The sequence below is a fragment of the Ambystoma mexicanum genome, chromosome 11 (genome assembly GCF_040938575.1).
Source record: "Ambystoma mexicanum isolate Mex_15411 chromosome 11, UKY_AmexF1_1, whole genome shotgun sequence".
NCBI classification, from domain to species: Eukaryota; Metazoa; Chordata; class Amphibia; order Caudata; family Ambystomatidae; genus Ambystoma; species Ambystoma mexicanum.
This window is the reverse complement of record NC_090934.1, coordinates 798,062,882-798,077,246: the sequence shown is the minus strand read 5'-3', so window position 1 is coordinate 798,077,246 and position 14,365 is coordinate 798,062,882. Positions and strand designations below refer to the sequence as shown.

The following is a 14,365-nucleotide window of genomic DNA, read 5'->3' as shown; positions in this document are numbered from 1 at the left end:
GCTCGTCTGAGGAGTGTTCTTAGTTTAAGATTCCTTTGATTTCTCAGTTTCTAAAAGGACTAACTAATGTGTTGCCACTGTCACCTTTCCAGGTGCCAGGATGGGATTTCAACTTAGTTCTAAAATTCCTAATGGGAGCTCCGTTTGAGCCCTTAGATTCTTTGAGACTGTTGACCTTTAAGACTGTATTTTTAGTTGCGGTTACTTCCGCTCGCAGATTGAGTGAGTTGCAGGCACTGTCCGCCAAGCCACCTTTCACGGTGTTCCTTAAGGACAGAGTTGTCCTCAGGGTTTGTCCTTCTTTTCTTCCAAAGATTGTGTCAGAATTTCATTTGAGCCAGAAAGTAATTCTTCCGGCGTTCTATCCTCCTTCGCATCCCGCTAAGGAAGAGAAGAGGCTCCATAGGTTGGATCCGAGGAGAACTTTGAGTTTCTATCTCTCAAGGATGTCCTGGGTCAGAGTGGACGATCAGCTATTTGTAGGATACACTGGAAGGCGTTTAGGTCAAGCTGTTACCAAGCAGACCTTGTCCAGATGGATCAATTTGACAATCTCTGAATGTTACCATTTGGCAGGTAAGGACCCCCCGGTAGGCTTACGGGCCCATTCTACTACGGGTGTGGCTGCCTCTACTGCTCTGCAGAGGGGTGTTCCCATTCGTAATATTTGTGAAGCAGCCACATGGACCTCTGTCCATACTTTTGTGAAACACTATTCCCTGGACTCCATCCATGGGCAAGATTTGGCCATTAGTAAGGCGGTCCGCTATTCTGCAATTTGATTGGGCATTCTAAAATTCTAAATTCTTTTCCCACCTCCATAAGTTGGTACTGCTTTGGGAGTCTGTCAGAGATGTGGAATACGTAGGAGGACACAATCCCCTTGAAGAACAAGTTACTTTCTTACCTGGTAACGTTCTTTCGGTGGGATGTTCCTCCGACGTATTCCACATCGAACCCTCCCAGCCTGCCCCTCTACAGAATTTCTTATGCGATTGTAGCTTAAGTTTCCACAAGGCTTTCTGTAGTCATAATGGCAGAAAATTGGTGCCACACGTTCTGGGGAAAAAACTACAACTGAGGCTACAGGTGTCGTGCGTCCTACATATAACATCCAGTGATGTCGGCTCTCGACGGAGGCCCTCGAGGGACAGAGTGTCGACGCAGGACGCCGACGCCAAAAATTTTTCCAAAGCATCACAGCTGTGGACATTACTGTGTCAGAGATGTGGAATATGTCGGAGGAACATCCCATCGAAAGAACGTTACCAGGTAAGAAAGTAACTTGTACTACTGTGTTCACACCGCCCTGGCCCCATGCGAAAGGTCTCCCCTGTTATATAAAACTTCACGTTGATGCTGCATACCTGGTCTTCCAGAAGGTTGTGAAGAGGTAGCCAGTCTGTCAAGGAGCGTAGAAAAGATGAAATGGCAATGTGGGGTACCAACCCAGCACCTCCCTTGTGATAACAGGTATGTACTGGATTAGCTCCCAACAGGACTTCCTGATTTACGTGGTGCCAGGATAGTGCAAGCACTGACGGGGAAGGCCGCGATGGAGGTCTAGTAGTGTAGCTGAAGTCCAAATAGTTGGCTTCCAAAGATGTAACGGGAAGATCTTCAAGATACTGAATACCCTGCAGAGGCATGAGGCTGAAGAGGTGGCAGAAGAAGGAACCCAGGGAGAATAGAATAACCTCCCAGCAGATGTCAAAAGGTCAAGGAGGTTAAGGTTCCCAGTGCAGGAAAGAGTAAAGAGAAAATAAGGGCCTTCTAGCACGATAAGGTAAAGGACCGCAGTTCGTAGATGTCTGTGGGTTCCAGATATATATACATCTGGGACCCAAACGAGGCTTGCAATGCAAGCTGAGACTGCCGGATGGCATTGAGTATTGCGCATGCCCGGAACATCTAACACGGACGTCCATGCATGCGCAGACCCAAGAACATGGCAGCACCCGGAGGATGGGACCCGATGCATCTCTGAGAGGTGCCAAAATGGATAAACCCTCCATTCGGGGTTCATTGGACCTGATGACCCCGCCACCCAACCCGGTAAGAGGCGTAACATCCCCTGGAGAAAGAGATGACATCCTCAGATTTGTCACAGTCCCCACAGCCCTGTTTGACTAGTTATATAATGTTTTTGGCTATTGTGAATATTTTTCTATGGCAAAAGCCGATAACGTTTATTATTAAAAATAATATATCTTTACTTTAAAAAAAAAAAGAAATCTCTGCAAATAATACTTATCCATTTGAAATCTGTGGCGACAAGAAATGAAGATTACTGACCAAGTGGTGCCCTAGCGGTTGCTATAGACTTTTGTTAAATTATAAAGCAAAGCTATCTATCCCTAACTCTAAGGGGATTTCCCTACCTAAACTAAAGAAACTAGGGTGCTTGTCAGGAGTTCCGTGTGAGTCCAAACAAAAAGGCACCGTCCCGTCACAAATGCTCCTACTCTATCCCTGTCACTACAACAACCATAAAGTCCATATAATGTTTGCAATCTAGGAGAATGATTCCCTTCTTAAACTGACCTGGAAACTATATCACAAAATGATTTACGGTTTTCTATTTTTCTCTGTTAAGTCTCGTAACGTCCTTGCCCCCTCCCTGACTTGTGCATGTTACCTTTACCTTCTACCGGGCAACTCTTCACTGGTTTTGCCAGTCCACACTGCTTAGTTCAACTTCTTCCTTTTGTAGTACTCCGTGTCTCGCCTCTCTCCACCTCTAGTTATTATGGACTGCCTCGACGTAGCTGTCGGACCCTCTTGGTCCTGCCGTGACAGGTGAAACCTCCTCCATGGTCTTGCGCTCTCTACTGATAGTCACCTACGCGGCTCTGCTGTAGACTACGGTAGGCGGTCTTGGCACCGTTTGTTGCACCAAACAGTTCACCCAGTACAGGTTGTGCCACCAACTCTGTCTCCAAGTTTTTGCACGCTGGTTCCCAACCTACTCGCAAGACACTTCTCGGGTGTCCCGCTATTCCTCTTCTCGGCTGTTGGGGAGAATTCTCAGAAATGTGCTAATTCCTCTCTACCTTAGAGACCCCCAGCAACTTTGCTGGATTTTGAGGACTTTAATTTTTAACCTGGAGAGAGTGAGAACTTTTTTGCCACTCATGTATTTTAATGTGATTTTGAACTCTGTTTCTTTTGGTTGTGGAGTCTGACAAACTCCATAGGCATCATCTTTTACATTGTGTCACACAGTACCTTCAGTGCAGTGGCACAGGGAAGTCTTTCAGATTTCCCAAGGTTTGAATACCTTCTCTTGGATAAATTACTGTTTGCAAGAGCAGTGAAGTGAAATTGACTTTACTTAAACTTGTAACTTTCTATACCCAGCACACACTATCTTACAATAGGGTGCTGGAAGGGTTACTTAGTATCCCCTTTGTCTAGCTTCTCATGTAACATTTTTGTTACCCTTTCCTCAATGAATGGCTGGTGGCAGTGGTTTACTTTTAACTGCCGTGGTGTGCCTTTACCGCGGGCCTCGTTCACAGCTGCAGTAAAGCACCCAAGGGTGCCATTTGTCAAAAGGGCCCGGTCTCTTTTCGCCATTTCTTTGTGGAAAGGTCCTCCTTGAGATTTACTTAGCACCCCAAACTAGGTTTGGTCCCTTTGTTCATTTTGTCTTTGGCGGGATTCACGAGTGAAGCCTGCCTCTGGCTCCAGGGTGTCTGGCGGGGGCAGGAAGCGAGGGTGGTGCCAGAAAAACTCCCTGTGCTTAGTCTCCTAGGAGACCAGAATGCACTCTTAGGTGATTGGCCGGCTGGCTGTCCGGCAAGGACAGCAACCCTGCTGGGTGACTGACAGCTAGGCTGGAAGGAATGGGAGAAACCTGCATAAAAGGTGAGGCTTTTTGGCTTGGAAGGCAGAGTCGACCACTGGATGAAGGAATCCGAAGAAGAACTTGAAGACGACACCTGCTACAACTCCTGGACCGTTGGTTTGCTCGGTGAAGCCCTGCTGCTGTGCTGAACCTCCAAATTCATATCAACCGAGAAACCCCTGCTAGGACGACTTCTCCCTTTGAGTTGGTGGGACCAATCAACTCCAAAGTAAGCCACCTGGACATCCTCTCAGAGCTAGTTGAATTTCCACTGCAGTCGCTGCTGGAACCATAGAGCCAGGGAGAAAAACACCAGATTGTGTGCATTGCTTTTAAGCTGGCTAAGAACTCCAGGAAGATCCTGCGGACTTCCAGGAAGCAGGACTGACCGAGCTTGAGCCCCCCCAAGAGTGCAGGACCCCAGATGCAAGGAGAGCCCATCTCAACAGCCAGAAACCGTGGTATTGCTATTTGCGGTAGATGCGAGGAGCTGAAACACTGAAGTGCCACTTTTTTGAAGATTGCCGGTTACGGTCGGTGATTGTCCCATTGCAGTGCAGGAGTCCCCAAATGACCTCCCTCTTGTCCCCACGGCTGAGTCGCAGGAACAGTAGGATCTGCAGAGCTGCACAGGAACAGAAGCCATCTGCTGCACTTTTCTTCAACCTAAAGGTACTGTAAAGTCTGAGAGAACTTGCCTCTTGTTGTGCAACCTTGCTTGTCCTTGATGGAGACTTGTCTTGGTTGCATCTGTAGAGTTGCCAACAGCTTCTTTACCTCACAAGCCTAATCAGCTTTTTGCCCTACTTTGATTTTCTTCTTATTCTACAAAGACTTCTTAAACATTGTGCAAGACCTTTTTACCTACCTGCAAGAAGTGCTTCGGTTCACCTCGACTTTTGTTAACTTTATTGGCTGGCCTGGCTTTCTGAATGACTCTTCTCTCCTCTGCTTAATGGTTGTGTCTTCCTTCCATGAAGGGGTTAACTGACTTTGCAGTGGGGGTTACAAATATTTGTAACCCCCTGCCTCAGAATATTTGTGTGATCTCTTGTTTTGCTCTAATAACCATTTCCTTTGACCTACCTTCCTAAGTATATTCTAAATGCAACAGTGATATATTAAAGTCCCCAGCACCCTAACTATTGAAGTCACCTGAGGGTGTAGGTAATGTCTGTGGGCCATCCCAAAAGGGTAATTACGGATTTAGAAACTAAGAGTGTGTATTTTTGAAGTATATTTGTGTGTGGTTTGATATTGCTCCCTTCTGAAGAAGGCTTACACTAACTGACTGATAAATAATTGTTTAATCAAGAAACCTTGCGTGTAAGTTAATTTGAATACGTGTCACTGTGAATCTCTGTGTAACAACCCTACAGCTCACATTGACCCCTCTTGAGATAAGCCTGGATACTCAACACGCTACCAACCTGTGTAGTACAGACATATACCAAAGGTTGGGTTCCTATTGCCAGGAGGTCAAGGTTGTTGTAGTGCACCCAACGGGTACTGCATGCAATCTTGCCTAACAAAAGCCTTGGAAACGAGCCTTGCTGCAGTCTCCCAAAACCCTGTGCCAGCTTTCGATGCAGCCTCCTCTGTCGCCTGGTTCTCCCTCTGGTTTTATCAAAGCTTCCAGCTTGCCAGAACCGCACGGGTCAATGCCGGACGAGTCGACGAATGATGAAGAATCTCTTTCTACTTCACTCTCAGGTTTGGAGATTGCAATCTCCCAGGTCTCGCTGGCGTCCTGCCAAATTACTCTTTCGCCTCTCTTTAGTCCCACTTCTGTTTCTATTTTATATAGTTTGCCCCCCCCCCCCAGTCCACCCCCGGCATAACGTCAGTTTGTTTGCCAGACGCTGTGGAAACACTCTTCACACTTTGCTGTAGGGTTCTTGATTCTTTGTCAGTCTTGTCGACGTTCAATAAAAGAGACGGTCTGTCAGTCCTCTTCTTTTCATTGAATTCGAAACACTGTTAACAAAAGGTCCAGAATCAGCTACCCGTTCTAGCTTAGGTTTCCTAATCACATCATTAACAACATGGTTAGATGGAAATATACGGCAATGGTATACATTGGCACTTTCAAAAGGACTCTTTACAAATGCCCTAGGTTTCAGGGTTCCAACAGTGGAAGAGAGGGTTTACCTCTGATTCACGTCCAAATGGAATATACATACATTAAGGCTAGGAAAGCTCGGACTCTTGAGATGCTTGAGAAGCTATAGCATAAAATGGATTTCATATTTTCTTTGGATTTAAAATTTAGAACAGTCAAGCTATGTCCTCCTTTTTTCTTTACTGTTAAAATAAGTCCTGTTGGGCAAATAACTGATAAAATAACATTTAGTGCAGAACAATGTTAAATGACCAGCATCAACGTCATTCACCAAAAATAGTTATCTGCTACCTATAATAAGAAACCGGACAAGTCCAAATGAGAGGGAAAAGAAAGACATGGCACCCATAAAGAAGAGTGTTACATTATAGATAAAGCGAACAGCCCCAACACTGAGTAAACTTTGTCCATCACAGCATATGTAATGTTTTAAATTCTGGTAATTCAACTAGAATGCTGGGTATAACATACTATGCATTGATTTTTACAAACTAAAGTTTCTGTAATATATTTCTAGTTTATGATGTGTCTGGAGCTGCAAGTGACAGAAATTGTGTCGTCCTAAGTGATATACATATTGACATAATGGACTATATCCAACCTGCGTCATGCACTGATACAGAGTTCCGCCAGATGTGGGCAGAGTTTGAATGGGAAAACAAAGTAAGTGTTTTTGTTATTCTCAGAACCGTAAATGATTTTAGCCACCTCCTAAGACTTTGAAAAGTGTTTTTAAATATGCATGCTTTGTCTACAAATAATACCCAAATCAGTGTTGTTTTCCAAGTATTGCATGAACAATACAGTGAGTTTCAATTAAATTAGAACTAACGCTAGGCAAAACCATATTGGTTTTATCAGAAGACACGTGAAACTAGACTAGATATGAAATACAGTCAGATAAAGTTGTAACAGCATTATTTAGCAGAAATGTGATTATTTGAGGACAATTGTTTTAAATGATTTAGATCTTGCTCGCCAAGTCTGTTTTATAAATAATGTTTAGTTAAAAAAAGGGAACGGAACTTCAGTTAAACATGTTTGCTTATCTGAATTTGTTCTTTTCTTTTATGAAACAGGTAACTGTGAACACTAATATCATTGATCTGAATGAATATTTGCAACACATACTTAAGTCAACCAACATGAAATGCCTTACCCCAGAAAAGGTAAGACCATAGCTGACAGTTACTTCCAGCGCTTTGTTTTGAAAATGTTAAATCCGTGTGCAAAAAAAATTAAGTTGTTTAGTTCTGCCAACTGCTCTGACATGTATCCTGCGCATGGAAAACATGTATGCCACCAGAGTACATCCATTTTCATTAGCTTGAGCATTGTAATTGATTTGCTTTCTGGAATTTTGATAATGAAACATTTGACATTTAGAAAGAGATATCTACCTTGCTGTCAACTTTCCCATAACCATTTTCCTTTGTCTATAATCTGCAAGGCAAGGCTTCATATTTCGGACCATGCACAATTTTAGTATCACTGCAGTTCCTTGTTTTATGTTATTTAAGAAAACATAATTTTACATATAATAAAGCAACGCCAGATCCATTGTACTGTCCTGGATTTTGCTTGTATATTAATTGAAAAAGTGCTGTTTTACTAAACTGCAAAGTTCTCCAAATAGAATTTAAAGTTGCATTATTTTACTCCTTAGATATAAATGGAGTAAAATTGCATTTTCAGTGACTTGAAACATGATTCATTGTTATGTAAAATTAATGTTCACGTACTGAGGCATGTTCAGAGAAATTAGTATTTTCGCAAGATTCTGAAGCAGCACAGTTTCCTCTATTGGCACAGGGATGAGGACAACACCTGAACACTGAACATTATCATAAAATGTGTGTATGGACATGGGGTACTTAGCCCTGAATCTGATGTGGTCATCGAGTCTGCCTTGTTGTGTGAAGTATTCCACAGTTCCTATTACTTTACAGTATTGAGAGTGCTTCGGATTGTTCTATTGTGTTACTCTGATTGGGCCATTTCATCCTTGTGTGGTTATTTGTGGTACTGTTTATTTAATCTGTGAGTTTACAAACCGAAAACAACAAAAATCCTGTCCAGCGACTAAGCCTTTGTGTGTCAGGTGCATGGACTGGTAGCACTGCAGCAGTCCTTCCATATAGCAGATTGCTGTATGACTGGTGTGGAAATGTTCAGGAATTAAGGTTGGGCGGGCAAATGGTGCTAAAGTCCAACACTGCACTGTAGAACCTGTTGGGATACCTAAAGACCCAGTGAGAGTCTTATAAGATGGGGATTAGACTTCTTAAACTAGCTGCACTGTGTTTTGAGCTGCCTTGTAAGAGTAACGCCACTGTATGCTACTTTAGTACAATATATTGTGATATTTGTGTGGAATCCTAAAGCAATGAGCAACCCATGGTGGGTTGCCAAACTCTGTTATACACATTTATAGAACTATGTTTACTTACCTTTGAATTGCTTGATGTTTGCCATAACTTAATACATCATTGATTTGCACGTAACTGTGTGGTGCCCTTAGTTCTCTGCCTTGCTACCATCAGGCAAATGTTTGTTAAACTGTTTATTTGGATCTTCGTGCCATGGAGGTAAACAGTTGGCGGACATTATTGGAGCAGGCGTTGTTGCAGCCCGTACCATGTTTGCCAGAGCATACGTACCATTCTTAGCATTTCTGCAGGCAAGGAGCACCGTTGGAGCGGAGTGCTTCGGAGGTAGAGTGCAGTTGGGCTAGTGTGTAGCAGTGAGAGACTCCAATTTACACCCTTCATTGAACAGCGCTGTAAAATGATCTTCATTCGCACACCTGGCCTCACTGACTCCCTGGTAGCTGTTCGTGGCCAGTTGCCATATGGCCTAGCTGTCTCTATAAAACTGTATTGTTATGCTATCTTGTTTACTCTGCGTGTTTGAGAGTTATGTATCTTGGATATCTGCCTTTCTCTCTGTAACATACCTTAAGTGAAGACTCTGTGTGACTGCTTGGCTACTAGCCCTTTGAGTCTTCACAGTGCGTCAATATAAATAATGACAGGGAGTGGCAAGAGATATAACCCGCAGAGTCGTGAAGATACTCTTTGGCTAAAGAAATGTCTGATGATATACAAAATGGGGAAGGTGAATCCTCAACTTTGACCATGAAAAAGATACGTTTTTTCCTCAAGCTGCACCAAAATTATATAGTGAAGTGGTGCAAGCAACACAAGTAACTTGGATAACTGAAGATGACCGGGATGGGTTGTCTAATGAGGTCAGGATAATTGGGGAGCCTCTCACTAAGGTTGATCCATGTCTGCCAATAATGGCCAATGATTTAAATAACGCCTTACTGGTTTCGAGGATGAAACCCACAGCTCGAAGCAGTGCGAATTTGCTCAAGAGCCTCACTAAACTTATTATTCTCAGAGTAAGGTGATGATCCAATAGACCTACAGTGTAATACTGAGAGACCGGATGATGGCACTCCCTGCTCATTACCATTTCAGGGGGAGGATTCTTTGCAACCAGAGTAGTCTTTCAGTGACAGCTCTTTGTCAGCACTTGGTGCTCCAAGCCCTTGTTCGCCTTTGACTACACTGGACTGGAAATAAGATCTAACACAGGGGCTTTAATACAACGGAGGGTATGATCTTACAATCACTCCTAGAACTACCTAGTGCTGTACCAGTGGAGTCGATTAGACTGGAGCTAGGACTCTAGTCTTTGTTCTCCCTCTGGAGGGTCTCAATTTGTAGGTTTTGGGTGAATTCAGTAACCAAGCCAAAAGCTCTCTTCTTGGCCTTGGACTGAAACATGCAGAAAGGAAAAGCAGTTCCATTTGGTTCAGAGAGATGGAGACAGAAGTGTCAAAACATCTCACAGACATCTGTATGACTTTGTATTTATTGTGTTTATATAGCGCTTTACTCAAAAGCGTTGAATGAATGAAACCCCTACACCAGCTGTCGATTTCGACATACCTGAATTTGAAAAGAAAACTAGATACTTTGACAGACTAAAATCCTTGGCTCACTTGGCTGAACGATCAAAATATCTTATTTTCTCGACAAGATGGGTTTACAGAGAGCCCTCGTTATTTAACCAAAGACCGCTCATACGATTTATATTACGATTAAGGTTCGATATTTTGCCGGTTTTGGGGAATAAGGGTGCATGGTGAGATATCCCTATGGAGCAACGGCATTGCAGATATTGTCTTAACTGCACTCAGTGTCCTGACACAATGTATTTCTTTCAGTTAATTGTACAAGAAGGGCTATGCTAAATTTCGTAACATCAATTTTGGAGTACCATATTATTTTCTGTGGGATCATTGGTTACAACTGCCGCAGCACTCCAAATTTGCCATATTGTGAAAGTCAAACTGGTTGCTCCACATCCAATTTAAATTGTACCTAACCAATTCTTTTAGTGTGGTCAACTGGCTGTATGTACCGATATTACACTATTTTAACTGAAAAATAATCAAATTATTTTTATTGTTTTAGACTACCCCGATATCGCAAAGTTTTATTCATTAAATGTCTAACATGATGCTATGGATGTAAAATATGATATGAATGTATATTGATCACTTTTTGTATATTTTGTATTTTTATGGTGTAGTGTGAAAGGTTGTTTTTTGACCATATGCACTTAAATACAATAAAAAAAATGAAAAGAACTGAACTATGGTAGACTCGATAAGAGATATTAGACAAAAGTTGAGCTGCTAGTACCTCCGTGGAACCTAAGGAGGTATCAGCCAGAAAAGAGCAAGAGATATAGTACTTGTGAGTTCCTCTTGCAACCCCCTGAATCCTCCTCATTATTCTATTCCATTGCGGACTAAACCTAATAATGACAGTCCTCTCCCAGCCAAAGAAACCAAAAAACCAGCAGAGGGGACCTAGATCATCTAAGAATGGCTCAAGAAAATTCATCTGTAATATTCTGAGGTCAGCAAGGAGGCATGAGAATGAGGATTTACGCAGAGCTGAAAAGAGAAAGAAGGGGCGAAGAAGTGATAACAGATTTTCCGGCAGTGCCTGATTCCACCTTACTGAGGATTGGACTGCGTGTATAGTTGAGAACAGTTGTGAGGTGGTATGCTCTGGTAGTGTGAATGAGGAGCAGGAGGGGGGTGTCTGTAAGAGTTGAGTGGAGAGGAAAAAAAGAGAAGAGTAAAAAAACACAAGGAAATAACTGTTTTTCTTTTTTCTAAACCGTGGAGGTCTCCACGAGTAGCCTGTCTGTTGATGCTAAAGACGCTAGTGGACACACTGATAATGTAATGCCCCCTTCAAATGTATATAGTGAGCATACCAAGGATGCAATCAGTTGATTTTGTATGTCAGCTTCTCAAACTCAAGCAGAGGGGTTTTTGGATGTGGGATAATGTGTACCTAGTGAACTGTATTAAGGACCCGGTTACCCTGTCCCGTGTGTCTGCATCATCTCAAACTTTGGTTGAGGGACTAAGAGATGTGGGAAACAAGGGCTTTGAATGAAAGATTAATGATGAGGAAGGCTGTCTTGATATCCCTTTTTGGTGGGAAGGTGGCTGGTGGTGGTAGTGAAGTGCAGATGACGTTAAGCTTCAATTTTTAAGGAGTTGTCTAATATTCCCTTAAATAGAATGCAAATATTGGTCCTTTTGAGATCAATTCCCATGTTAAGTGTGATATCAACAACCAACATTAAGTTGGTGTATCTATATGACGATAATTATCTGGGAAGATGTAAGGTCCATTTCTATTCTCAGCTAATTTGTGATCTTGCTGTATCTGGGCTATCTGAACTCTTTCAGAAAGGATTTGAAGTATATAAGTAATAGGGATGGTTGAAGTTTGGGGTTGATTCTGGAAAAAGGAAAGATGTATGTACGATTAAGACTGGGCCTGATTTTCAGTATAGATTTGATGTGGATGGGATGAGATGTGGAACTATAGATCACTATTCTGAAGGGGGTGCGGATTGGTCCTGGCTTGCGTCTACCCTGAGGTCGTCCACACTGCAACAACCTGTATATTAAAATGTCCAATCTGACACCCTTATGTTGGAATACAAGGGCTTTAATAGTTTCTTTAATCAGTGTAAGGGGATCTTTGACCTAAATTATGAAATACTAATGTTGCAAGAAACATGGTTGGTGGAAGATCCTGTTATAGGTGGTTACACAATAGACTTGAAGTGCTAAGAAGGGTAAGTTTGGGTGACCAGTCAGTGGTCTTTTAACAGCTATTGTGAATCAGCCTGATTGGCTGCCTTCTCTTGTGTCATCTACGGAATGCTATTTGATTGTGAGACTGAAGATGGGCACGTGAGAATGCTGCAGACGTGCTGTTGATTAATGTGTATTAATCCCATGCTGGACACTGTTACGAGCAGTGTAATGGCACTAGAAGAACTACTGATAAAATTGGACAACATCCTGTCAGCATGGTATTATATTATATTTTATTTGTATCCCGCTCATAGACAAGTGTTTCTTGTGATTGGTGGTGACTTGAACTGCACATGCCCTTTAGTCAAAGATCCCTTAAACGATATTGACAATGAGTGCAAGTATAGTCGTCAGTAAGCAGGGTAAGGGTTCGAAGGATTCGCAAGGAATAATATGGGCAAGATTCATGGAAAGGTGGAATATGTGTAAAATAAATGCGGAATTTGAAGAGAATCTTCCTTGTAAAGCGACTTGGTTTGGGCAAGTGTCGTCTAAAACAATTGATTGTATATTCATTGGCGGTCAACAAAGAAGTAATAACTTGAACTTTAATATACAAAGATCATGTTTGTGATCATGCACAGCTTACCATACAATTTCAGTGTGAAGTGGTGTGGGGAGGTATTACTAAATCTGCATGTAGATATATGTGAATGGCGCAGGAAATTGAGTTAGTCGGTTCACTAGAAATCAAAGGAAAGTCAATCTATGTATTAGGAAATGTTGGGACTCGTAGACGCCTGATGAAAGTCAGATGTTTTGTGCACCAGAACAGTTCTCAAGCACGCTCATCAACTGGTATACTAGTACTCACTGTGAAAAATTATGAGAGACTTGACCGGTAAGCTAGAAAAAATATGAGGTCTATGATATGATAGAGATTCATAGGGAAACCAAATTAGGGCAGAGGTGCGCCAGATAAGAGCAACCATTGACTTGTCATATAAGAAAAAATTGAACTTTATTAAAGGATCTCCAACAATCCAATAAGAATTGGTTTAAGGCACCTAGGATTTCATAAGTTAAATCCAATCAAATGATCATGGGCAGTTTGGTAAAGAAGAATGCAAGCGCAATTTGGTGCATTTTAAACAATATTTATAATAAACAGATGAATAGTCACTGTAACTGTGTTACCAAGGTGAGTTAGGTGAGCCATTTGTCTTATTTTTCGGAACAAAAAAGAAAATGATTAACCGACATTATATGGAAGAGGAGAACATTGGAATGTGAATTTTGACCAGGAACAGATTCTTCTTCCCTTGTGTATGGCATCAGTGAAAAATGGTTTGGCATGTTTGCTCCATTTAGCTAGCCTGGATCTATTGTCTGCTTTCGGCAGGGTGAAGCAGGAGCCCCTATAGAAATAAAAGTCAGATTGGGAAATGTATGCAGGGCTACTCAATATGTTAATATTACTTCACACAGATACTAGTATGAGAGTACGCCTCAATGTGGAGGGTGACCTTTCAAGGGTGGTGAAGCAGGGTAAGGGTCTGCGCCAGGGTTGTGTGTTGACCCCCACCCTGTTAGAATGTGTCGCATCTTTGGACTATGGAGATGTCATCAAGTGTTTTCCCTTAAACTGGGTAACTTGGAGTGGGCTGTATTGCCTAAGATGATGATATCATGTAATTATTTTTATTTTGTTGGGCATTTGTAAGGCGCTTATACCACAAGACATTGTTTCAAACCTCCCACAGTGCAAAGGGAGGGAACATGTGACAAATGCAGTAGAATACAATAATAAACAGCATATAAGTGGTCCTACTAGGCCTTGTGAGCAGTCAGATTGTGCAAGTGCAGAGAGGGAGTGGGGGCAGAGTAGAGAGGGTAAGTGCTGAGGAGATTCCCCAGGCGGGGGCGAAGTGCCATGGGGTGAGTTGCCGGGTACCGGTAAAGTGCTAGGCAGGGGTTGCAGAGGTAGAATTGTCATGTGCCAATACAAAGGGCAGTCCTGTGAGGTAACAGACCAGTGGGTGCCCAAGGGCAATTGCTAGGAGTGGGAGGGGCTGCAGGCGATTGGTAGGACACATAACGGCCAAGGTCACCAATCACAGCGACTGAGGGGTTTAGCACAGGAGGGTAAGGGGGGAGGAGGAGGTGAAGAGGAAAGTCTTAAGGCGCTTCTGGAATTTGAGGAGATCCGGCTCAAGACAGAGAGGTAGGGGGAGGCTGTTCCAAAGGA

The 14,365-nt window shown here is 42.7% G+C and overlaps 1 protein-coding gene across 1 annotated transcript in view; it reads left to right on the top strand.

Annotated features, from left to right (window-relative positions):
• Nucleotides 1–14,365, top strand: part of COPB1 (COPI coat complex subunit beta 1) — an 821,662-nt gene that overhangs the window by 766,610 nt on the left and 40,687 nt on the right. The window contains exons 19-20 of the mRNA XM_069623734.1: nt 6,490–6,635; nt 7,052–7,141. Of these exons, the coding sequence (XP_069479835.1) occupies nt 6,490–6,635; nt 7,052–7,141 (236 nt within the window). The remainder of the gene's footprint in view (nt 1–6,489; nt 6,636–7,051; nt 7,142–14,365) is intronic.